General features: G+C 45.5%; 2 protein-coding genes across 3 annotated transcripts in view; one reads left to right on the forward strand and one right to left on the reverse strand.

The window, feature by feature from the left end:
• Window positions 1-2,524: 2,524 nt before the first annotated feature.
• On the reverse strand, window positions 2,525-19,706 carry AP5B1 (adaptor related protein complex 5 subunit beta 1). The gene is made up of 3 exons (XM_077457931.1): window positions 19,585-19,706; window positions 15,793-15,984; window positions 2,525-5,728 (listed from the first exon to the last, which is right to left on the reverse strand). The coding sequence occupies exons 2-3, from the start codon at window positions 15,940-15,942 to the stop codon at window positions 3,098-3,100; spliced, it is 2,781 nt and encodes a 926-aa protein (XP_077314057.1). The 5' UTR covers window positions 15,943-15,984; window positions 19,585-19,706; the 3' UTR covers window positions 2,525-3,097.
• A 260-nt stretch (window positions 19,707-19,966) lies between these two features.
• Window positions 19,967-26,306, forward strand: part of CDC42 (cell division cycle 42) — a 53,222-nt gene continuing 46,882 nt past the window's right edge. For both annotated transcript variants that reach the window (XM_077457932.1, XM_077457933.1), the window contains exon 1: window positions 19,967-20,077. The gene's annotated coding sequence lies outside the window, so the exon portion shown is untranslated. The remainder of the gene's footprint in view (window positions 20,078-26,306) is intronic.

Consider the following 26,306-nt stretch of genomic DNA (forward strand, 5'->3'; position numbering starts at 1 on the left):
GAAAATCAAGAAAACAATGCAAATGCTGCCCAGAAGGAAAAAATAGTGCAAACAGCATCTGTACTCCATTGTCTATTCTATGTTACAGTCAGGTGGCCACTGAGCTCACAATACACCTTACAATCTGACTGTACAATCTTTATAAAAAAATAGTAGCCGTTAAAGGGTAACTCCACTTTCACGGTAAAAAAAATAGCAAAAAAAATATATAATATAGCATATAAATGGTCATATTGTAATTGAATGTTATTAAAAATGTAATTTTCGTTTCAATCTGCAGCACCATAATATTCTGTAAAATGGAATATGACATCCTTCTATACACAGGTGTTATACAGAACCCCCCCCCCCTCCCCCATTGTAATTTCCTGCTTGTGTGATTGGCTTATTGCTTTTTAAAAAAGTCTGCACTAAGATCAGTTAGTTGTGTCTGATTTTGGGCAACCACTGCAAAAAAATGTTTAATTTTTGGTAAGATACTCCAAAAGGGAAATCACGTCTAAAAAGGAATGCAGACTCTGCCACTTTCCTCATTAGAACCCTGCAAACGCAGCAACTGACTGACAATTACTCCCATTCAAATTTACTTTGCACATGGACACTGACAAACAGCTATTTCTTGAAAATAACAAAAAGGTAGGAATCTGCAAAGTTTGTTAAAATCCTTGAAAATGTACCCTGATCACCCAAGGGGGAACATTTTTTTCTCAACAAAAGTAGATTTACGTATCAGAACTATGTAATAGGGGGCCCTACCTAAACTATTTAAAGTGTAAGTCCAGACAAAAACGAACTAACTCTAAACTGGCTCTCTGCCACATTCTAAATCCAATCTAACCCTGTAAAGAAAGAAAAAAAAAAATCACTGTACTGTTCTGCAGCCGATCCATTCCAGTTTCTAGTGGCAGAACACTGTGCAGGAGAGGACCAACAATGTCTGCGACGTGACATCATACTATGGGGCTTCCGCTGTCAGCCCCTCCTGCACCCACCTCTCCACACTGAAGCGGATACTGGAACCGGACTGGATTGGCTACGGAATAGGTAGGCACAGGGTTAGATAGATTAGGTTTAGAATACGGCAGAGAACAGGTTAAACGTTTGGTTTTGCCTGAACTTCCAATTTAATGAATTTGTATCCAACTAGGCAACCCCCTGGCCTTCATAATGGTTGGTAGATGTAAGGGACATTGTACAGTCAGACTGTATTGTGTAGGGTGAGCTTTGAACTGCCAAACAATAAAACTCAACTCAAAGTATGAATATCGGTCATATACTTATAAACAGGAAGCCCTGAACTTTATCTAAAGCCAGAACTTATTTTTTTTTTTTTTAGATTGAATAGAGTGGCGACGTGTTAGAATCCCTTGTCAGGTTTTTACTGCTGTCTATGTTCCCATTAGGGAGATTTACTCTCTCCTGATCAACATTGTTCCTGGGACTGAAAACGAGAGAAAATCCAAAATGTCACCAGAACAAGAATATGGGAAACTTTTCCAATTGGGGCATGACTTATAGTGACCATCTTTGAAGGCATTATCTCTACTATTGGGAGACTGCCTCTTGATTCCCTTTCTGTCTAAATAAATATCTTGCTAATGAAGCAGAACACAAAAAACAAAACAAACAAACAAACAAAAAACCACAAGGGTTTTAACCATTTTTTACTCTATTCAAAAATGAAAAGAAGGTCATCAGCTTTAGAAAAACATATTGCCAAAAGTATTGGGATGCCTGCCTTTACACACACATGAATTTTAATGGCATCCCAGTGTTAGTCCGTAGGGTTCAATATTGAGTTGGCCCACCCTTTGCAGCTATAACAGCTTCAACTCTTCTGGGAAGGTTGTCCACAAGGTTTAGGAGTGTGTCTATGGGAATGTTTGACCATTCTTCCAGAAGAGCGTTTGTGAGGTCAGGCACTGATGTTGGACAAAAAGGCCTAGCTCGCAGTCTCCACTCCAATTCATCCCAAAGGTGTTCTATGGGGTTGAGGTCAGGACTCTGTGCAGGCCAGTCAAGTGCCTCCACCCCAAAATTTGCTCATATATGTCTTTATGGACCTTGCTTTGTGCACTGACCCAAATCATTTGGTGGAGGGGGGATTATGGTGTGGGGTTGTTTTTCAGGGGTTGGGCTTGGCCCCTTAGTTCCAGTGAGGGGAACTCTTGAAACATCAGCATACCAATACATTTTAGACAATTTCATGCTCTTAAATTTGTGGGAACAGTTTGGGGAGGGTCTCTTCCTGTTACAACAGGACTGCATACCAGTGCACACAGCAAGGTCCTTAAAGACATGAATGAGCGAGGATGGAGGTCTAAAATGTCTTGGTATCCAACACCTTAAGAGAGAGAGAACACCTTTGGGATGAGTTAGAATGCAGACTATGAGCTGGGCCTTCTTGTCCAACATCAGTGCCTGACCTCACAAATGCGCTTCTGGAAGAATGGTCAAACATTCCCATAGACTCTTAAACCTTATGGACAGCCTTCCCAGAAGAGTTGAAGCTGTTATAGCTGCAAAGGGTGGGCAAACTCAATATTGAACCCTATGGACCAAGACTGAAAATTAATGTACGTGTAAAGGATGGCATCCCAATACTTTCAGCAATACAGTGTACTTTAAAGGGATAGAAATATAGCCAACTCTTTCAAGCTCCAGGACCGTGATCCAGATCCTTCTTCGATTTGGAGACTTACTGATTGAGAACAAATATATATCCTAACGTCTAACTGGCTGCATACATTTTTCAAATCTTGGGAATCCCTAAATAGGGAAGTATAACAGCACTGTAGCGTGCACATTTCAAAAAAAGTCAGCGTTACATTCAGCCAACCTAGCCTGACAGAGTCCCTTTATCGTATATAAGTGCTTTACTGGGCACAGAAGTAGATCTCTTTCTTTTAGATTAAACCATTATTCACGGGAATAACACTTATTTAGTCACATGGCTGCAGCACTGAGGCATAAGGCCATGTGGACCTTGCCCTCTACACTTACTGGTAACTTCTAAACTATTAAACTGAAGATGGATTCAACACTCAAAATGGTCAACTACTTCTGTGCCACTACTGAAACATTCAGAATATTTTTTTCACGTGTTATTTGACAGATCACGAAGATGAGAATTCAAGTATGGCAGTATTCTCCAGTTATCAGTTCTAATGTCAAAACAAGCAGTGTCCTCGTGATAATGAGCATGAATTAATATGTGGAATCTGGGTGGTAGCAAAATGGCAATTTTGTATTCATGATCATGATAAGACACCACAAATTTGGAGAAATGAGACTGCACAAAGACGTGCAGAGACGCTTTTGTCATCTTGTGGCAGAATATACTTTCTTCACACTGGCTTTCATCATCAGGCTGCATAGTTTGCCAGAGATTGCCAAACAGGTGGTACCGGGCATCCAATTGGCAAGACTCTGGCACAGGAAGAGGAACAAAGAGTTCTGGGAATGAAATATGCAAAGGTTCGAACCTTGAAAGATAAGTGCACCCATCAGCATTAAATGTGGCATTTACACCTAATATGGATGGATATGGTTCTTTGGGAACCAAATAAACAGTGACCACTGGAGGTTTTCGGTCAGAGTAGAGACACATTACATTAATGTTACCAATTTCTTCATAATTAGCATTCGAAAGTTCAAAGTGAAGCACAATACAAGAGAGTTTATGAAACTTTTTCTCAACATCTCCTTTGAAACACAAATGGTACTTCAAAGCGAGCAATGAGGAAGCGTGATCCTCAAGGTATCGATAGTAATCTTCAAGATCATATTCAGCTGATGGACTTTCTTCCATAGATTCTTCAGCAAAAGACACCACAGCACTTTTTTCATCATTAATGGGACACAAACACAGAATTGTTTTCTCTGTGTTGTGAATTGTAAGCAAGGTAGAGAAATTCTCGCTTTCAGTCATTATCGAGGACAAAGACCTAGTTTTTGTTGGACCACCCATCGGGGACATGTTGAGAATTTTACCAAGCTTGTCACTGGAAACATTGGTCAAGAGAATGTAATACAGGCGTGAGCGGTCTTGGATGTCAATGTCCTCAAAATGGTGCATCAGATGCTGTAAAAGATCTGCCAAGTGCATGAAGACCATGTTTAGATGCTCATGTTGGAGAATCTGTTTGCAGACAGACAACAACGCGTTGCCTAAACCCCAGTCCCCTTTTTGGCACAGGTCAGACTGAAAAACCAAACGTCTTAAGAAGAGGACTGTACTTGTTTGTGAAATGGTATTCTCTTGGGCTACTCTACAGAGAACTTTGAGATGGTACCGAAGAAACTTCATAGTTGAACTTTCCATAGGAAGGCTAACTATGTGCCTTTGTAGACCTTTAGCCAATGACCCTGGCCAAGGCTGAAATTCCAGTAAAATCTGTGTCTGATTAATCAAATTAATAAAATAAAGTGCGAGAGAACTTTGGCTTTTGTACAGCTCTAACAGAGTTTCAGTCAAGTTCTCCATGTGCTTTTCACAAAAATGAAAGTAGCGAACAAAAAGATACACAGAGCGGAAAAAGGTTGCTGTAATCTCTCTGCCTGCATTTTTGTCAACCATGCTATACAGCGCCATGAGATGTTCAAACAAGTATCCTATACCCTTCTCAGAGCGATAGCCTTCATTTTCCAGATAGACCATACTCAGCAAATTCTGCCTGCAGAGCATTGTGGTACAGTCATTGAAAATGTTGGGGAATAAGGATGATGTCATTTTGACAGTCAGTAGGACTGGTAGGTTCTCCCCAGGGTTTGAGTTTAGTGGTCTGTTCTCCGGAAAGTGCAACAGACAATCTAAGTAGAACAGCTTCACCGGCGTAGAGAGGAGTGGGTGCTGTGTCATCCCCACCAGCCTCTGGAGAAGAAAGTGCTCATCTTCAGCTGTGAACAAACTATCTGTGAAGACTGCTTTCATCTGAAGAATGCTGTGAAAACATGATTTGTCTTTTGTTCCAAACAGTCGCACGAGCTGAGACTTGAAAATGACGGGAGATATGGTACGAACCATGGCCACAATCTGTGTTATATGCCAAAACAGAGTGCTTTGGCATGCAGCAGTAAAGAGATAGGAGTCCTCTAATAGCAGAGCCAGGATAGATTTCAATTCTTTTGTCTCATTGTTTGATGGTAGCAGGAAAAGCTGCTCTCCTGATGACGGCTTAAGTTCCTTCATGTCTTTCGTGGCGCTCCAAACAAAACTGCCATTGCTTGTCAGCATTTGCTTAAGGTTTCCATTAGACGGCCCCTCTTTCTGTGCCAAGATCTGTATTGCATTCTTGAGGGCGACACTATATAGCAGTGTGTATGACTGATGAGCACTAGTAATTTCTTGTTGCTGCATTGTGTATAAATGTTCCAGCCTTTGTGACAGGAGCCCCGGGTAGCAGTACTCCAGTTCTCTAAGACACTCGCAAGCCATGACACGTACAGGCCTATTGGATGACCCCTGCTTTTTGTCATTGATGTCTGATATAAGGTACATTAGCGAAGAGGCAAAGTCCAGGGATACTTTGCAATTGCAGTTGAAGTTATCAGTGGTGATCAGCACAGTCTCGATTGCTAACAGGAGGTGGCACCTTAAACTTATACTTTTAACTGAAGTTGACATTTGATGTAAAATATTCATCAGGATCTCAGCAGTAAGTTCACCTGCAGCCTTCTCTGGGCACAATGTTGTAGGAAACTCCAATAAAAGATTCAGCATTAAAACCTAGAACAGAAAAAGTTATTATCTGTGTCAGTTACAGAAAGCTGCAAGAACAAACATTGGGGTAGATTAACTAAAATTGGAGCACTCAGAATCTGGTGCAACTGTGCATGGTAGCCAATCAGCTTCTACTCATAAAAGTAAAAACCTGTGTGCAGCAGCCCCCCCCCCCCAAAAATACTTACCTGAGTGCCATATCAATCCAACGATGTCTAGGAGTGCCTTGCCTCTCTGGGGACTTAAGACTCCTGATTGGCTTTGTCAGCAGCGGGAGCCATTGGCTCGGGAGCGTGCTTGCTTGGGTAGACCCCCCCTACCCCCTCCAGTAAGCTGCTTACTGTGGAGGGCACCCAGCAGAAGGGGAGAGCCAGGAGCACCAGCATAGGACCAGAGAGGAGGTGGATCTGAGCAGGTGTGTATAACATATTTGTTATTTAAAATATCGCTTAAAGTGATTAAAAGAGAAGTATGGGTTTTGTTTTGTTTAAGATTCATACTTACCTAGGTGAATGAAGCATCAATCTGATGCTGCATCTGTCCCCCGGCACCTCTACACTGAGAGTCGAGTGATCAGTGGTTCGTCCTCTGCTGAAAACAGGTCACAGGAGTGCAAAATGAACTATACTCCTGTGATCCATAGGGAAAGTACAGCCAAACGAGCTTTGGCTGTACTTCTCCTTTTAATATCGCTTTGACAATAAAGCCTGGGAGCGGATTGGTTTCTATGCAGAGCTGCATAGCAATCTCCAGTTTTAGTAAATCAGCTCCAATGTGTTATAAGCTCAGAGGACACAGTTTGCATGATTTCCCTTTAGCCCTTAGAAGAACAAGCCTCGTGTACTCATGGATTTCAAGTCCTTACAGTTCTTCACTTTTTCTACATTTTGTTATGTTATAGCCTTATTCCAAAATGGATTAAATTGATAATTTTCCTCAAAATTCTACAAACAATGCCCCATAATGACAATGTGAAAGAAGTTTGTTTGAATTCTTTGCAAATTTATTAAAAACACAAAATCACATGTATAAAAAAAACTGAGTTAGACTTACCAGTGACGGTATTTCTAAGAGCCTTTCCGGACAACCCCGGAGAGTGTTGCTCCACCTTCTTCTCGGGAAACACATGCCCACTTTAAAAACACCTCCTCTTCCCCCATGGCTTCAGTTATTGTGGCCTTCCGACACTGGAAAATAAAGCACAGAAAGCACAAACACCATGGTAGAACTTAATACATTTACTAAGAATAACCTAGGGAGGGAAGTAACGGTTGTCCTGAAAGGCTCTTAGAAATACCTTCACTGGTAAGTCTAACTCAGTTTTTCTCAAATCGCCTTTCAGGACAAACCCGGAGAGGATAACCGAGAAACTTACCCTAGGGTGGGACTACTACCTGCAGTACCTTCCTGCCAAAGGCCTGATCTGCCGCAGACAGTAAATCTAACCGGTAGTGCCGGAGAAATGTCGAATAACTGGACCAAATGGCAGCCTTGCAGATTTGTTCAGGCGTTGCAATGGCCCTTTCAGCCCAGGAAACTGCCGTGGATCTAGTAGAGTGCGCGGCAATACCTGAGGGAGGTATTTCTCCTTTTGCTTTATAAGCTTCTGCTATAGCCAGCTTAAGCCACCTACCCAGCGTACTCTTAGAAGCTTTCTCCCCCTTGCGTGATCCTGTTAATATCACAAAAAGGGCGTTTGATCTTCTAAAGTCTTTAGTCATCGTCAGAAACTGCAGTAAGCATCTTCTCACATCCAATGTGTGGAAAACTTCCTCTCCTGCATTAGCTGGGGTTGCAGAGAATGTAGGTAACACCATCTCCTGCGATCGATGAAAAGCTAAGGATACTTTCGGTAGGAATGCTGGATCCTTCCTCAGCACTACTCTGTCCGGATAGACTCTAAAGGAAGGGTTCCGTAATAGCTAAGGCTTGCAGCTCACTGATCCTCCTGGCCGAGGTGATGGGCACTAAAAAGATTGTTTTCAAAACTACCTTCTGTAAAGAGGCTTCTTGTAAGGGTTCAAACGGTGCTCCCGAGAGACCCTGCAAAACTGTTGACAAATCACAACTGGGAAAGTCTTTGAGGGCTACCGGTCTACTTCGAGCGAGAGCCCTAAAAAATCTAGAAATTAAAGTCTCTTTTGATAAAGTCTTTTCAAAGAAAACTGTTAAGGCTGCCACCTGAGTCTTCAGGGTGCTGGCTGCTAGCCCCTTCTCCATTCCTTCATGGAGAAACTCCAAGATGGACACGTGCTCTTGACCTTGAGCTCTCTGAAAGAAGTTCAACTCCTGGTGTAGTTCCAGACATTCATGTAAATTGCCTGGGTGACTGCTTTCCTGCTAGATAGCAGGGTCTTTACTACTTTATCCTTTTGCTTTTAAGAGGTCCTCCTCAGAAACCAGGCGGTTAGCTGTAGAAGTTCCACCTCTGGATGATTTACTGTCCCCTGGGATAACAGATCTTTTCTGGGTGGTAACCTCCATGGAGGTTTCGAGGCTAGGTTTCGAAGTCCTGCGAACCAAGGTCTTTTTGGCCAAAAAGGAGTGACTAGTATTAAGTCCGTCATTTCTTCTCTGAATTTCCTCAGAACTAGTGGAATTAGAGGAAAGGGGGAAAGGCGTAGCACAGCTGATAGTGCCAGGGGTGAGCAAACGCATCCAGCCCTACTGCTGCATCTCCTTGGTGAAGAGAAAAGAATCTGTCTACCTTTGAGTTCTGCTGGCTGGCAAAAAGGTCTATCTGTGGAACCCCCCAGGCCTCAGAAATCATCAGGAACACCACCTGATTCAGGCTCCCTTCTGCCTCTAACAATTCCCGTCTGCTTAGGAGACCCGCAAACAAGTTCTGAGAGCCCTTCAGATGCACCGCCGATAGTGAGGCCGTGTTCTGCTCTGCCCAGGCTAACAACAAATTGGCCAACTCCATCAGGCTCCTGCTCCTGGTTCCCCCGTTTCATTATGTAGGTAACCGCTGTTGTGTTGTCTGACAACACCTGGATATGGTGACCTCTCAAAATCTGCTGAAAGGCCACTAAACCCAGAATGATCGCCTTCAACTCCCTCCAGTTGGACGATCTTTGGGCTTCCTGCTTGGACCAGACCCCCTGAGATGTTCGACCGTCCAGGTGGCCCCCCCAGCCCCAGGCACTTGAGTCTGTTGTCAGTCGCTTGTCCATGGTTAAAGTCCACACCAGACCCCTTGAGAGGTTTGCTTGGTCTCTCCGCCACCAAAGAGCCCTTTTTGTCCTTGACGAGATCCTTAACTGCTTCTCCAGAGAATCCTGATAGGACCAGCTTGACAGAATCTCCCTCTGAAGGGGGTCTGGAATGGAACCTGGCCCATTGAATAGCCGGGATTGCTGCCGTAAGCAGACCCAGAACTGCCATAGCCATCCTGACTGAGACTGCCTGGTTGCTCTGTATCTGCTTTACCGCTAGCTGCAACTTTTCCTGCTTCTCCAGTGGCAGGAACACTTTCTGGAGAACCGAGTTTATCGTATACCCCATAAATTTCATCTCCTGTGAGGGGATCAGGTTTGACGTCTCCAGAAGCCACCCCAGGCCCTTGAGGTGAGACTGGGACATCTGGAGATTGACTAGGACCTGCTCCCTGGAATCTGCAAAAAACAAAAAGGTTGTCCAGATAAGGGACGACTGAGACCACCTTTAACTTCAGGGGCTCCAGAACCTCTGCCATAATCTTTGTAAAGACTCTGGGAGAGGACAAGAGTCCGAATGGCAGAGCCCTGAATTGGAGGTGCCACACCGAACTCCCCAAATTCAATGCCAGGCGCAGGAACTGCTGTGACGTCTGATGAATGGGTATATGAAGGTAGGCATCCCTTAGATCCAGGGATGCCATGAAACAGTTTGGGGTCAACAGCTTTGTGATGGAAAAAAATTGTATCCATCCTGAAATGCTTGTACCGTATAGACCCATTCAGAACTTTCAAATTCAGGATTAGACGGTACTTCCCTGAGGGTTTCCTTACCAAAAAGATATGGGAGTAAAAACCCCTGCCCTGCTGGTTTACTGGGAATTGAATTAGAACCTCTTGCTGTATCAGCTCCTGTAATAAAAGCTTCATTGCAGAGGCCTTCTCCTGAACCCCCGGCAATGCTGTCACATAGAACCTGTTCTGGGTGGTTCTGAAAACTCTAACCTGTACCCGATCCCATTGTTTGCGAAAAGTTGACAGTCTCCCCCCCCCACTGGGGAGAGATTGTCACTTGCTCTTGGAGGTCTGCTCTGGGGGAGATCTAAAGAGGATTCCACCCCTGCCTCTGCCCTTCTGTGAACCCCATCTGCTCTTGCGATCCTGGTCTTTTTTTATGGGACTGTTGAAGAGCACTAAAATTATTTTTGGTAATCTGCTTCTTCTTGGCTGGAAAGGCCTTCCAAGTCACCTGAGAAGGGCAGACCACACAATTTGACCTTAGAGGCTGTGTCTCCAGACCACGTCTTCAGCCAAACTGCCCTCCTGGCTGAATTCACAAGAGCCGAAGACCTGGCGGCCAACTTGACCGACTCTGCTGATGCATCTGCCATATATTTGACTGCATTCTGAATTAGTGAGAAGGATTCTAAGACATCCTTGCGGGGCGTCCCCGCTTCAATATGGCTCTTCAGTTTCTCCACCCAGCATTCCAGGTTCCTGGCCACTACCGTAGCAGCCATAGCTGGCTTCAGACAGACCGACGCTGCATCCCAGGCCTTCTTGAGGATGGAGTCAGCTTTCTTGTCCATTGGGTCCTTTAGGATCCCCATATCCTCAAAGGCTAGATCCATTCATCTAGATACCTGCGAGAAAGCTGCATCGACTCTGGGTTTTTTGTTCCACACCTCTGAGTCTTTATTCTCAAAGGAAAACCTTCTCTTGAGAGCCTTAGAGAAAAAAGGGGCTTTTTCTGGGTCCTTCCACTCTTTTCTCACCGTATCTGAGAGGACCCTGTGGACTGGAAAAACTCTGTTTTGTTTTGTCCAACCCCTGGTACATTTTATCATGAACTGACTGTTGTACCTTTTCCTCCTGAATTTTTAGAGTTGTGTAGATTGCTCTAAGGATGTCATCTACCTCCTCTAGCGATAGCTTGCATCGAGAGCCCCTGCTATCTTCTTCCTCTTCAGAATCCCTGATGGAGATAAGAGTACTACCCCCTTCGTCTCCAGAGTCCTCGGTCTCCACCTGTCTGGACGACGATGCCCTGGGGCTAGGTGGCAAGTTTTGAGTCTCGGTCTGTCCGGAAGGGTTTTGTACCAGGATGGACCTGACTGAACTCAAGGAGTTTGTCAGCTCTTTAACCGAGGAAAACAACTCCTTATACTGCTGGGATGTCTCCTCTTCCACCAACTCCCTGATACAAGCTCTGCACATTGCCTTCTGCCATGATTCTCTAAGGGGGTTCTTGCAAGAAGGACATTTCCTCTGGCTTGGTTTAGCCTTCCCTAGTGACCTTTCCTGAAACAACATACAGGTTAAACTCACTAAATGTTTTAACTACCAGCTGCTAACACCAAGCCAGTGCAGAGACCCATCACCAAACAGACCACTCGTGAGACCCCAGAACTAAGCTGCAAGGGTCAGAGCGAAGTCACCTCTGACCTGCAGCGACAGGCCCCCAAGAGGGGGGAAACAGACAAACCACAAGCATAGCCCAATAGTAAAGCAGAGGGTGCCACTGCACCTTACATACCTGGGCTGGACTGGTGCTAGGGGCCTCTGCCATAGCTGGCTTACACTCCTCCATTCCACCAAGTGAGACAGCTTCTTTCAATCAGTTCCGCCATCCATTTGAATTTTCCTGGCCGCCACGTCATCAGGGCTGGCCTGAAGCGGAAGCACTCGGTCACCTGACCCTCCCCATGGTCCCTGCGTTCCAGGCGCTTGAATCACGGTGCCACGCCCCCTCAGAGCGCTGCATGTCACCGTAAACGATGCTGTCGCCGCCCGGGACCCAGCGCCGAAAACTGAGCCATGCCGCTGACACGCAGCGACCTCAGCCAGCAACAGAGCCCTCCCTGCGCTTGTCCAGCAGACACTGGGCACACGATGCCGGCACTTCGAGGATCCTTGCTCCCGTGAGATGCCAGGACCAGGAGCTCCAAGAGACCTCTCCCGCTGGAGATGCTGCTAGGGGCCAAATAAACAACAACCTTAAGGTAAGCCTTTACTCCCCTGAAGAGAGTGTAGCTTTCCCCTGGTTCCAGGCATATGCTTCCCCCATGGAGGAAACACAATAACTGAAGCCATGGGGGAAGGGGAGGTGTTTTTAAAGTGGGCATGTGTTTCCTGAGAAGAAGGTGGAGCTACACTCTCTCTGGGGTTGTCCTGAAAGGCGATTTGAGAAAGGTATTCGCAGCCTTTGTCATGACACTCAAAATGAGCTAAGGCGCATCCCATTTCCACTGATCATCCTTGAGATGTTTCTACAACTTGATTGGAGTCCACCTGTGGTAAATTCAGTTGATTGGACATGATTTGGAAAGGCACACACCTGTCTATATAAGGTCCCACAGTTAACAGTGCATGTCAGAGCACAAACCAAGCCATGAAGTCTAGGGAATTGTCTGTAGACCTCTGAGGCAGAATTGTATTGAGGCACAGATCTGGGCAAGGGTGCAGAAAAATGTCTGCTGCATTCAAGGGCCAATGAGCACAGTGACCTCCATTATCTCTAAATAGAAGACGTTTGGAACCACTGGGACTCTTCCTAGAGTGGGCCGCCCTGCCAAACTGAGTGATCGGGGGAGAAGGGCCTCAGTCAGGGAGGTGATCAAGAACCTGATGGTCACTCTGACAGAGTTTGCTGTTTCTCTAAGGAGAGAGGAGAACCTTCCAGAAGAATAATCATCTCTGCAGCACTCCACAAATCAGGCCTTTATGGTAGAGTGGCCAGACGGAAGCCACTTCTCAGTAAAAGACACATGACAGCCCACCTGGAGTTTGCCAAAAACTGAAGTACTCTCCGACAATGCGAAACAAAATTCTCTGGTCTGATCAAACAAAGATTGAACTCTTTGGCCTGAATGGCAAGCATCATGTCTGGAGGAAACCAGGCACCGCTCATCACCTGGCCAATGCCATCCCTACAGTGAAGCATGGTGGTGGCAACATTATTCTGTGGGGAGGTTTTTCAGCGGCAGGAATTGGGAGACTAGCCAGGATTAAGGGAAAGATGAATGCAGCAATGTGCAGAGACATCCTTGATGAAAACCTGCTCCACAGCGCTCTGGACCTCAGACTGGGGCAAAGGTTCATCTTCCAACAGGACAATGGCCCTAAGCACACAGCCAAGATAACAAAGGGGTGGCTACGGGACAACTCTGTGAATTTCCTTCACCGGCCCAGCCAGAGCCCAGACTTGAACCTGATTGATCATCATTTAACTGAGAATTGCGCGGTGGGGCGACGTGGCTCCCAAACGAAATTGACGTCCTTTTTTTCCCCACAAATAGAGCTTTCTTTTGGTGGTATTTTTTGCGCTATAAACAAAAATAGAGCGACAATTTTGAAAAAAAAAAAAAGCATTATTTTTTACTTTTTGTTATAATAAATATCCCCCAAAAATATATAAAAAAAACTTTTTTCCCTCAGTTTAGGCCGATAAGTATTCTTCTACATATTTTTGGTAAAAAAATAAAAAATAAAAATGATCGCAATAAGCGATTATTGATTGGTTTGCGCAAAAGTTATAGCGTTTACAAAATAGGGGATAGTTTTAAGGCATTTTTATTAATAATTTTTTTTTTTTTTTAACTAGTAATAGCGGCGATCAGCGATTTTTATTGTGACTGCAACATTATGGCGGACACATCAGACATTTTTGGGACCATTGTCATTTATACAGCAATCACTGCTATACAAATGCAGTGATTCCTGTGTAAATGACACTGGCAGTGAAGGAGATAACCAGTGGGTGGCAGTGTAGGGGTTAAGTGTTCCTAGGGGCGTGTTACTAACTGTTGGGGGCTGGGCTTTCTTTTAGTGAACACTGATCTCTGCTCCAATCACATGGAGCAGAGATCAGCGTCACTTGTTGCTAGGCAGAACGGGGAGATGCTGTTTACAACGGCATTTCCCAGTTCAGCCGCCCAGTGAGACGATCGCGGGTATGCCCGCAGGGATCGAGTCTGCGGGACCCGCGACAGGACTCACGGGGGTCCCGACCGGCACCCGAGCGCGCTGCCAGCGGCGCGCTCACGATGGCAGGGCGGCAAATTTAAAGGGACGTACAGGTACGCCCATTTGCTTGCCCGTGCCATTCTGCCGAAGTATATCAGCGTGTGCCCGTCGGGAAGTGGTTAAACAAACTTCTTTCACGCTGTCATTAAGGAGTATTGTTTGTAGAATTTTGAGGAAAATATGAATTTAATCTATTTTGAAATAATTTTCATGCCGGAATTCTTCTCCTTTTGCTCAGCACAGGAAACAAACTCCTGAAGCTTGATACATGTAAAAGCACCTGCAAGACGCCTGAAAAATCACCAGGAATATGCGCTGCTTTAGAGAGAAGGAAAAAATCTGGAATTTGCTGCACTTCTTCAAACCTTTATTACATCTTATAAAACCATCACAGACAGTGCAAGATACAGTAAAAGTTAATGTGTTATTCAGCGAAATCCAGATTTTTCTTACTCAACAACGCCACGGATCTCACTGGAAAAAGATGGTAAGGTCTGTCCCCTAGTTACACTTTTCAAAGAGTGTAAAAAGGGGAAGACAGCAGATATACATGTAAAACGTATGTAGACGGATGTGTTTAATCTCTGTGTATCATCTGAGGCTGTTCACTTCACTGGGCATATGTGAGGGTTTACATCCACTTTAACTTTTAGTCGCTTTAAAGGATAACTATACATTTAAAAAGAGAAGTAGAGCCAAAGCTCTTTTGGCTCTACTTCTCTTGTAGGTCACAGGAATGCACTTCGTTCTGCCCTCAGCCGACAGCCGGGATCTGCCCTCATGCCTGGATTGGCAGCTAGCTAAGCCTCTGAGCGATCTGCAGAGAGCCTAAGCACGCAAATCCAGTGAGTGCTGGAGGGGCAGAGCAGAGAGCTGCTGACTGACAGTCAGCGACTCTCAGCTCACTGAAGACTGAGAACCGAGCGATCAGCGGTATTTGATCGCTCAGTTCATTGTCTTAGGGTAGGCGAGGCACCTCTGCACCTGAGATTGAAGCTGCAATCATCTAGGCGAGTATGTATGTTTGTTTTTTTGATTCCTGAATTTATATTTTACATCATTTAAAATTCTTTCCCCTACCCCACTTAGATTTTTTTTCCTCTCTCTCTTATCTTGACTGCTGGGATATCCTCAGGAAGCATACTTATGCCAAGCAAAGTCTGGTGTAACATGCCACTCCTCATTCGCAATCCTATCTTCTTTAGTCATCATGGAGCCGGCTGTCTCTTTTGGGTTTTTGCAGCCGCCCTCCATATGACATACAGCTGCGCATTCACAGTGTGGCGAATGCCCCAAAGCCTCCTGGGCTGCATGACAGAAGTATCCCAGAAAGCTTTAGGCTGAGGGAAGGAATGTCATTCTCATCTAGACGAGAAAACCGAGGTCTGAGGTAGGAAAAAACTTAAAGGAATTCTAACCATTCCCTACACACTATCCCTACACATCTAAAAAAAAATTTATCTATAATTACACTTTGACCCTGGAGGCAAGACCTAGTCCTGGAGTAAAGGATTAGATGGGCAACACAAAAGAGGCTTATCTGTCCAACAAAAGGTAAGGCATTGGGGGAGATTTATTAAAACTGGAGCACTCAGAATCTGGTGCAGCTGTGTATGGTAGCCAATCAGCTGCTAACTTCAGCGTGTTAAATTAAGCTTTGACAATAAAAGACGGAAGCTGATTGGTTTCTATGCAGAGCTGCACCAGATTTTGCACTCTCCAGTTTTAGTAAATCCCCCCCCCATTGCCTGACGTCTCTTTCATGCAGACATAGCTCTAACATGTGGCCAGATTTAGTCCTGTGGAGGAGCATTTACGTGAACCTAAAAAAAAAAAAAAAGACGACTTTACAGGCTAAAGATCCCAAGACTTAATTTGCTCAAATACCTTTGTTTGTTCATTCAAACTTTCACTCTTCAGATCTTTTAACAGATCGTCCACAAAGCTCTCCACGGTTGTGCTGGCTAAGAAGGACTTTGGATTGGCACAAAAGGCTGCCACCTTCTTGGACCAGCTAGTACTGTTCCTCTCTGCCATGATTCTGAACAGGTGACTCAACCAGAAAGTCAGTACTGGAACCTGTATATAACATACATAAACGTCAATTAGATATGTAAAAACACAAATCAAGACCAGCAGATGGCACGCAACACTATGTGATAATGCATAAAATAATAGAGTCACCTATTTTTTTTAATAATACATTTTTTTATTTTTTTAAAGTGAACTTATCCTTTAAGTTAGGGTTGCACTGATACTAAGCATTTGCACGAGTATCGGTACTCGTGCAAATGCTCCAATTACCTATAACTGATACCTTCAGGCTCGCTTCTTTCAGCTGTCAGTAGGATTCCCCCCACTGACAGCTATAACGTAAAATAAATAAAAAAAAAAGCTGACAATTCTGGATATTGGAGCTGACAAAAAAAAAAAAAGAAGCATGTTCATCAACAACATTGATCAGCCACAAACACTTTCACAACATGGCGTTCCATTTTGAGTGCCGAATCGCTGCAATTCTGCCTGCGATCCTTGCTACTTTCAACGCCGCCCCCAAATCAAGGAACGATTTTGACGCAGTTGTCATCTGATGAATCGTGGTAAAATCACACAAACGGAATTGCGGGATGTGTCGCCCCAAAATAATTTTCTTTTGGGTGACAGGAGTCCCGTGACTCTGTTTGCGCAATTTGTCGGACGACAATTGTGGCAAAATCGCACCGCGATTTGGGTGCCATTAAAAGTAACAGGGATTTTGAGGGCAGCCCGTGACTGGCGGGGATTCTGAACAGTGAGCAGAATCGCAGCGATTCCATCCACAAAACGGAACGCCTTGGTGCCAGGGCTCATGCACACTGCAACTCAAAGACGCGGCTCCTTACAGGCTTTTAAGTACAAAGAAAGCCAAGTTTCTTGGCAGATAAATAAAATCTTGAATGCCTGTAAAAACAGCTTCTTTTTTTTTTTTTTTAGCTGCAGTGTGCATGAGCCCTGAGATAAACAGAAACATTGTTTCTTTTTTAATCTTTCTGTTTCTTCATCTACATATCAAAGGGATGAACTTTGATCTGCAGATGAAGTCAGTTTAGAGCAAACTGTTAGGTAAAAGAAAAAAAAAAAAGTTTGTGTTTTTTTTTTTATTAAATATTCCTCTGTTAAACCCATTATTAACTCTTAAAGTGACTGTAAGGCTTTCATTTTTTTTCTTCATTAAAATAATGTTATACTTACCTGCTCTGTGCAGTTTGCACAGAGTGGCCCAAATCCTCTTATTCTCGGGTCCCACACCGGTGCTCCTGGCTCCTCAGTCCTGTCTGGTGCCCCCACAGCAAGCAGCTTGCATGGGGTACCTGAGCTGCTGCTCTGTGTGTCCATTCACATACACACACAAAGCCGTGGTTAAGCCCTGCCTCCTCCATCTCCTGATTGGCTCATTGGCTGTGATTGGCTCCCGCTGCTGCCAATAGCCAATCAGGAGTGCGAGTACCCAGAGAGGCAAGGCTCTTGTGGACATCACTGGATCGAAATGGAGCTTGGAGTATTAGGAGGCTGATACACACAAAGTTTTTTACCTTAATGCATAGAAAGCATGAAGGTAAAAAAAAAACTTGTGTCCTTACAACTACTTTACTGTAATCAGCCTTAATTAATTCCCTATTCTCCGCCATTTAATTATTATTTTTTCTGATTAATTTTTTTATTTATTTTATTTATTTATTTTTACACTTCTATTTTATAAACTACTAATAATTAAAAACTTTTTTTCTGTTAGCTTTGTTTCGTTAGTATTTTTACACTTTAACATATATTTACATGTTTCACATTGAAAAAAAAAAAAAAAAGTACATTTATTTTATTTGTATATTACTTTTCAATTGTTTTGTACCATTGCGGACAGCTGATGTGTAAACAAAACATTGTGTACTCAAACAAAATGGTATCGGTGGCATCCCTACTATAAGTGATTGAAGGAAGTGAAAGGAGAAGTAGGGCTGAAGCTCTTTTGGCCGTAACTCTCCTGTGGGTCACATGACTGAACTTCGGTCTGCACTCGTGTGTCCCAGACTCAGCTGACAGTGGGCCAAAGTCCACTGTAGGGTGACCTTATAGATATACCAATAATGTCGGGATCCACCCAGATTCCTGACCTGAGTGGAGAGCCTGAGCCAGCCAGCCACCCCCCTCCACAGCCTGGTGCTCCAATGAGCTCTGGAGGGGCAGAGCAGAGAGCCGGAGACTGACAGCCCCCGTCTCCTCTGCTCACTAAAGACCGAGAACAGAGGCATTAGCCCTCGTTCACATTGAATGTGGCTTTGAAACCATGCGATTTCATCTGAAATTGCACGACTTCACACACAGATGTCTCTGCAAGTCGACCCTGAAATCACCAAAAGAAATGCAGGAACTACTTTTTCAAATCAGTGAGGCACAGAAAAGTCAGAGAGATGGTCGGCAATAGGCTGTGACTCATCATACGATTTGACATGTATGCACGCTCTATGATCTCTAACCCCCCCCTGTATGCACGCTCTATGATCTCTACCCCCCCCCCGTATGCACGCTCTATGATCTCTACCCCCCCCCGTATGCACGCTCTATGATCTCTACCCCCCCGTATGCACGCTCTATGATCTCTACCCCCCCCCGTATGCACGCTCTATGATCTCTACCCCCCCCTGTATGCACGCTCTATGATCTCTACCCCCCCGTATGCACGCTCTATGATCTCTACCCCCCCCTGTATGCACACTCTATGATCTCTACCCCCCCCCTGTATGCAGGCTCTATGATCTCTACCCCCCCCACCCTGTATGCACGCTCTATGATCTCTGCCCCCCCCTGTATGCACGCTCTATGATCTCTACCCCCCCGTATGCACGCTCTATGATCTCTACCCCCCCTGTAATGCACGCTCTATGATCTCTACCCCCCCTGTATGCACGCTCTATGATCTCTACCCCCCCTGTATGCACGCTCTATGATCTCTACCCCCCCCCCCCCTGTATGCACGCTCTATGATCTCTACCCCCCCCCCTGTATGCACGCTCTATGATCTCTACCCCCCCCCTGTATGCACGCTCTATGATCTCTACCCCCCCCTGTATGCACGCTCTATGATCTCTACCCCCCCCTGTATGCACGCTCTATGATCTCTACCCCCCCTGTATGCACGCTCTATGATCTCTACCCCCCCCCCCCCCGTATGCACGCTCTATGATCTCTACCCCCCCCCCCCCCGTATGCACGCTCTATGATCTCTACCCCCCCCCCAGTATGCACGCTCTATGATCTCTACCCCCCTGTATGCACGCTCTATGATCTCTACCCCCTCGTATTCATGCTCTATGATCTCTACCCTCCCCCCCCCCATGCATGCTCTACAATCTCTAACCCCCCCCCCCCCCCCCCCCCCCCCATATCCATGCTCCATCATCTCTATCCTCCTGTCTACACTCTCTATCCCCTTGTATACTTCTGATAAATTGTATTGCTGACATGCCTTCAATTCCCAGTGACAACTACTCCTACTTCACTATCACAAATTTTTGTGCCAAATTTTTAAAATAATAATAACGGTGAGATCTCCAGAAAAAGCTTTGATCTGTGTCTAGTCAGATATGAAGAAAGAGAAGCACGTTGTGGGAATTGCCATAGAAAACATACTGAAGACATACAGACCTTCTATGGGGATGACTGCCCCGGGGCCCCTCAGGACGTTATCACAGCTCAGACACACATCACTCCCCACCTCAGCTTCACTGTTTACCAGCCGCCAGCCCTGAGGCTCAGCCAACCGGAAGCACCGTACAGCTGACCGGATGCGGGCGCATGGTGGCCAGCCATCTTTACTGCGGGCAACTTTTGCCAATTCACTTTACAAAATAGCCTGACAGCCGATAAGTAAAGACCACAAACCTAATTTCAAGGTTTTTTAATGAGTATAGTGTTCGGCTACTACATAGAATGAGGACATTTTGCCTCCTGGACGGAAAGGTGCAGGGTGCCCTTAATAAACATGGCCGCCCCAGCGTCTATTCATTGACTTTAATACAGCGTTCGAGCCCATTGGTGCGGGGTGACGTAATGACGCCGTGCTTTGCCCCTGCCTGCCAGCCGAGGAAACCCTGTGCAGAGCTGCCAACGCCCGGTGAGGAGACGGGGAGAGAGTGAGGTGAGGGGCCGCCGGGGCTACCCGGGGAAACCGAGGGTGAGGGAGGTCAAAGCGGGCGGGTGATGTGTGGTGACCGGTGTGTGTGAAGGGAGAGGAGGCTCCGGACATGACCGGGGCCCGAGGAGGATGTGCCGGCCCGAGAGGTCCCCCCGCCCTTCCCGCTCCGACCACACACGGCCCGGAGAACGAGAACCCTGATCTGTGACTGACCCGGGGTGGGGAGAGGGGCGCCGGCACCCCGCAGTGGGCGTGTCACCGGACCCCACATCAGGGGAGACCCGAGACCGCCACAGTCATAGAGATCATAGAATGTTTACAGGGGGATAGAGATCACCATAGAGAGTGTGTGTGTATATACAGTATACAGGGGGGATAGAGATCATTGAATGTATACGGGGGGATAGAGATCACCATAGTGTGTGTATGCGGGGGGGTAGAGATCATCATAGAGTCCCTCTATATAGAGATATAGATATATATATATATATATACACACACACACACTCTATGATCTCTACCCCCCCCCCCCTGTATGTATGTGTGTGTGTGTGTGTGTGTGTGTGTGTGTGTGTATATATATATATATATATATATATATATATATACACACACTCTATCCTCCTGTACATATACAATCTCTATCCCCCTGTATATCCAAATACAGGAACAACCCTATGATCTCTATCCTCCTGTACATCAACTCACTATGGTTTCTAGCCTGTATATACACTCTATGATCTCTATCCCTGTGTGTGTGTGTGTGTATGTATGTATGTATGTATGTATGTATGTGTGTATATATATATATATATATATATATATATATATATATATATATATTATACACACAATCTATATCATACACACGCGATAGAAACCATAGTGAGTTGATCTAGGAGGATAGAGATCATAGGGTTGTGCTTGGGATGGGGGGTGTTGCTGGTATTTGGATAGTGATGCTTGATATGGGGTGTTGTGCGGGGGATGATGATGATTGGGGGGGTGTTATAATTGGGATGATTTTGTTGGGGGGGGGTGCGGGGGATGGTAATGTTTGGTGTTATAATTGGGATATTGATTGGGAGGGGGGGCGGTAATTGGGATGCTGATGTTTTGGCGGGGGGTGCGGGGATGGTAATGTTTGGGGGAGTGTTATAATTGGGTTGCTGATGTTTTGGCGGGGGATGGTAATGTTTGGGGGGGGGGGGTGTTATAATTGAGATGCTGACGGGGGGGTGTTGTGCAGGGGATGGTAATGTTTGGGGGAGTGTTATAATTTGGATGCTGATGTTTTGGTGGGGGGATGGTAATGTTTGGGGGGGGGGGGGGGTGTTATAATTGAGATGCTGATGTGGGGGGGGAGTGTTGTGCAGGGGATGGTAATGTTTGGGGGTGTGTTATAATTGGGATACTGATGTTGGGGGGGGGGGGGGGGTGTTGCTGATACAAGATGCATACTATATGTCCACAGATGTGACGTGGAGGCCCTGTGTTTTCCTCATGTAGATGGGGGACACTTTCTGCTCTTTGTATTGTGGGGTGCATTGTATATCCACCAGGAGAATTGGGGGTTGGTTGTGGGCACTGACAATTCTATTAATGTGGGCCCACAGATCACAGGAGTGACACTTGCTTCCATTGGTAATCCTGGGGCACTGTGCCTAGGGCAGGCTCTGGCAGCCTGTAGTACTCCTTGCTAATGTGGGACCACAAATCCCAGCATGTGATGATGGAAGGCACGGGGGATGTGATTGGTGCAGTCTATGTACAGATTATTGATTATGGGATGAGAAGTTGTGGCCTCAATGTTAGAACAGACAGCTGATTCTCCCCCCTTGTCTTCTCACTTGTACAGAGTCTGCACTGTTCATACCACAGGATTGAATACATTGAGGGCTGCGATGATCAAATAGACTATCAGAGGATGTTGGCTTTAGGGGGATGGGGAGAAGGGCGGAAATGCAGCAGGGAGGAGGCTGGGGAGGAAGGGGAGGGTCCGGGGTCTGGTGGTAAGCTGTCACCCAGCATCCACGGATGCACTAAATCAAGACATTGCACTGAAAATCCGTATTGTGATTTTATACAATTCAGGGCGCAGACGTTGCTGTATAGAATCTGCTTGTGTTCCTCCACCAGGAAGAATCTAAATTGCAGCAATTATGCAGCACATAGCTTTTGTATAACCTCACAGAAGATTGCCTTGTTCCAACCATCGACGCCTTTTTATGCTCCATGTAAGCTTGACATATCTGTGGTTCCATAAAACTGCAGCAAATATGTGAATTGGATGTGTAGAATGCAATCCTTTAGAGGACATTTCCCATGAATCCTAGCGGCACAGGGTTTCACATTTGATAAGATTGTATATCGGGGATATGTATTCTGCTGGAGTTTGGTTGCTGAAGTTTTTTTTTTTTTTTTTTTCTCAGTTCAACTTCCTTTCAGCCACTCCTCACTTCTTGTTCACGTTTTTCAAGTGACTCTGACATCCTTTGAGGCTTGTGGGAAGGGCGAAATGTAACGTTTGTACTGTTGCCTAAGAGTGTCATTTGTCTTTGTATGTCAAGAAATCTGAAAAGCCACATTTATTCAGCATTCAGAACTGAAAATATAGAGTCTCCTGCAAGAATCCTGGCGTCATGATTAGGAGAAGAGTTTAGACCCCATTTAGACGGGTGAATGAGGGCAGATAGCTGCACTGTGGGTTAGGGTCTCCTCTGCATATCGCAGCAGTCTGCTTTGGCCACAAAACTAGACAATTAGCTGTAGCTAGTTTGTATGTTTTCACAAATGCCATCCCTTGATGCAAGCTGTGTGTGGGGATGGACAGAGGTCCCGATCACATACAATCGCTCGGATGAGTGATAGTATGATGAGAACAGCCGTTGATTTAAAGGCCATCTCCACCTTTTAGCAAAACTTGTTATACCAGTGACCGCAGATGGAGGGTTATTCTCCTCCAGAGCCACTGTCTTTCTAAAATTTGTGTGGTTCTGCCTGTACAGTTACGTCTTTTATTCAGATATCTGTGAATAAAAACAAAGAAAAAAAAAAAAAAAAAAAGTCCCATCTGCACATATGGCTGACAGACTTGTTCTCAGTGGATTGTAAGTGTGCTGTCATACTTTGATACCACCTATAGCTCAGCAACTAAGATCCTCTATAGAGCATCAGAACTAGCATCAAATTTAGAGCTTTCAAAGTGAAGTTCCACCCAAAAGTGGAACTTCTGCTCATTTGTGTCCCCCCCCCCCTCTCCGGTGCCACATTTTGGCACCTTTTTGGGGGAGGGCGCATACCTGTCTTTGTCTAGGCCGTGGCAAAATGACACACCATGATGCACACTGCCAGGTTCTCTTTCCCGCAATGGTGGCCGCAGCATCGGACAGCTGATGGAAACATTGGTTGCGTTGCTGACATCACGACTCCAGGACAGGTAAGTGTCCTATTAAAAGTCAGCAGTTGCAGTATGTGTAGCCTGCTGGCTTTTAACTTTTTTTTGCGGTGGGCGGACCTCCTCTTTAAGGACACCTCCATTTGCATTTCTTGCTCGTTTTATTTCAAAGAAAGTTCAGCAAACACAAAATTAACAGGATATAGTATGCTCTGTGTGCTTGTACAATATTACAAATGGGGCTCTCTCCGATCCCCAGCACTTCCATCTTCACACGGTCCTTCTTCCAGGCTTCATAGTTTTGGCCGCTTGATTGGCTGAGGTGACATCACATCGGCATGCGCAAGTCCCATTGCTGCGTCCCACACAGCAGGCCATGAATTTTGTCTGAGCTGCACATGTGCAACTCAGGTGACATTACCCGCTGACAGGAGGTACGTTTATGACAGAAGAGACCTCCTATGGTTTCTTCTATTATAAAAAAGCCGACCTGTCAGTGTACAAATCAAGGACAGGCTGACCTTGCAGATGTTTGCATGTGATTGCACAAGGAGCAATCCCTTATATGTGGTTAGGGACAGATGAGAGGCCTGTATGCAGACAGTCCACATTTACTTGGCACTTCTTTTTAAAGGGTGACATATTTTCTGATTGCCTTTCAGTGGCAATGTCACCCACACAAAGCTCCTCAGTCCGCCATGCAGGTTAACAGTATACCTGCTCATCTATGCTGGTAGTAGGTGGAGGAGGGGAGTGGAATTTGGGGTGTGAGAAGCTAGCATTACCCTTAACCAGTTCTCTACCTCCGTATTGTAAAATGACGGCAGCAGGAACTGTTCCTCCCTCCAGGTGGGCATCACATGACGTCCTCTGCTTCCCGGCATTGTGGAGATTGCGTGCCGCCAGGGGGCACATGTACTCGCTGCGTCGCCGGGGACCCGGTGTGTGCATGCCCGGCGGGCCACGATGTCCTCTTGGCACCCGTGATTGCCCAGTAACAGAGCCGGGATGTGGATCTGTGTGTGTAAACACCGGATCCACATCCTGTCGGGAGAGGAGAACTGATCGTGTATGTTCCTCTACAGAGGAACACCGAACGGTCTCCTCCCCTCATCAGTCCCTTCCTCCCACAGTTAGATCCACCCCCTAGGATGCACATTTAACCCTTGCAGCACCCCCTAGTGTTAACCCCTTCCCTGACAGTCACATTTATACAGTAATCAGTGCATTTTTTTTTTTAAGGCACCGATCACTTTATAAATGTGAATGGTCCCCGAAATAGTGTCAGAAGTGTTCGATCTGTCCACCGCAATGTCAGTCAGGATAAAAATCGCAGATCATTGTCATTAGTAGTGGAAAAAAAAGTTGGAAAAAAAAATGACAAATCTAGCCCCCATTTTGTAAATGCTATACCTTTTGCGCAAACCAATCAATATACGCTTATTGGGATATTTGTATTTTTTTTACCAAAAATATGTGAATACATATCGGCCGGAACTGAGGGAAACAAATTTTTATATTTTTTTCAAGATTGACACTTTGCGCTATGAAAAACAAAACAAAAAAAAACACAGTGATCAAATACCACCAAAAGAGAGCTCTATTTGTGGGGGGGGGGGGGGTGATCAAACTTTTAATTTGGGTAAAATGTCGCTTGACCGCGCAATTGTCATTCAAAGTGTGACAGCTTCGAAAGCTGAAAATTGGCCTGGGCAGGAAGGGGGTGAAAATGCCCAGTATGGAGTGGTTAATGATTATTCACTGCAGCTCAGGAAGTAGTCGCATGACTGATTAAAACATAAGGCAATCCTCAATAATAAATTGATTTGCTTAACTCCATTATATTATAGTCTCATCTTAACTAATTGTGCTGGTATTTCCATGAGCTGTCTATTTAATGTTACCAACCTATCTGGTCATTGGAACTTTTTTTAATAGATCTGTGCGTGCGTGTGTGCGTGCGTGCGTGCGCGCACACTCAGCTGACCATTGCAGTAGTAAGCTCTACGTTGAGTGACAGTTGTCATCCTTCATGGTAATTTTTTCCCTACAGTGAGACATTTTTAGAAGATCTGATGTTTTGTGATAGGTTGCCTCTCTCTATATCAGTGATGGTGAACCTTGGCATCCCAGATGTTTTGGAACTACATTTCCCCATGATGCTCGACTGCACTGCAGAGTGCATGAGCATCATGGGAAATGTAGTTCCAACACATCTGGGGTGCCAAGGTTCGCCATCACTGCTCTATATTATCCTGTGTGCCAGGGTGGGCACGCGCCATCATTTTTAATGGCACGCAGAAGGTTGTGAAGGGGATTTATGCAGGATTCGACTAGCCCACTGAAGAATCTTCTCCGAGCACCCTGCTCCCTACAGATGCAGCCCTACTGGCATAGGCAGTTCACTAGACTGTCAATTACAAAGCCTGGCCTGCCCCCTTGTGCCAGCGTCTCATCTACCTCCATGATGTTTGAGAGATCTGCCTGATGTCATTGATGATCAGGTTCAGTCCCTTTCTCCCGGTACCAGTGTAGGACCTCCTGTGGCTGCAGACATCTTCCTCCTAGTGGAACCGCCAGCTGCAGCAGGTATGGATGTAGAACCCCAGCGTTTCTGATGTGCAAACTGGGGATGGTTTGAGATCTGTTTTTGGGTGTCCTGTTCATTGGCAGATGTTGACTGTTTGCAAAAAGGATGCACTGATTAATCCGAAAATAAGGTTATCAGTATTTAGGCGATATGGGGGGGAGAGGTGTCGATAATGGCCATGCTGTGTCCTATTGACTGCAATGTAGGATATTTATAGACTTTATTGGGGGGGGGGGGGGGGTATA

Source organism: Lithobates pipiens, unplaced genomic scaffold, assembly GCF_037356315.1.
Source record: "Lithobates pipiens isolate NorthernLeopardFrog02 unplaced genomic scaffold, aLitPip1_a1.2 Scaffold_27, whole genome shotgun sequence".
Classification (NCBI taxonomy): Eukaryota; Metazoa; Chordata; class Amphibia; order Anura; family Ranidae; genus Lithobates; species Lithobates pipiens.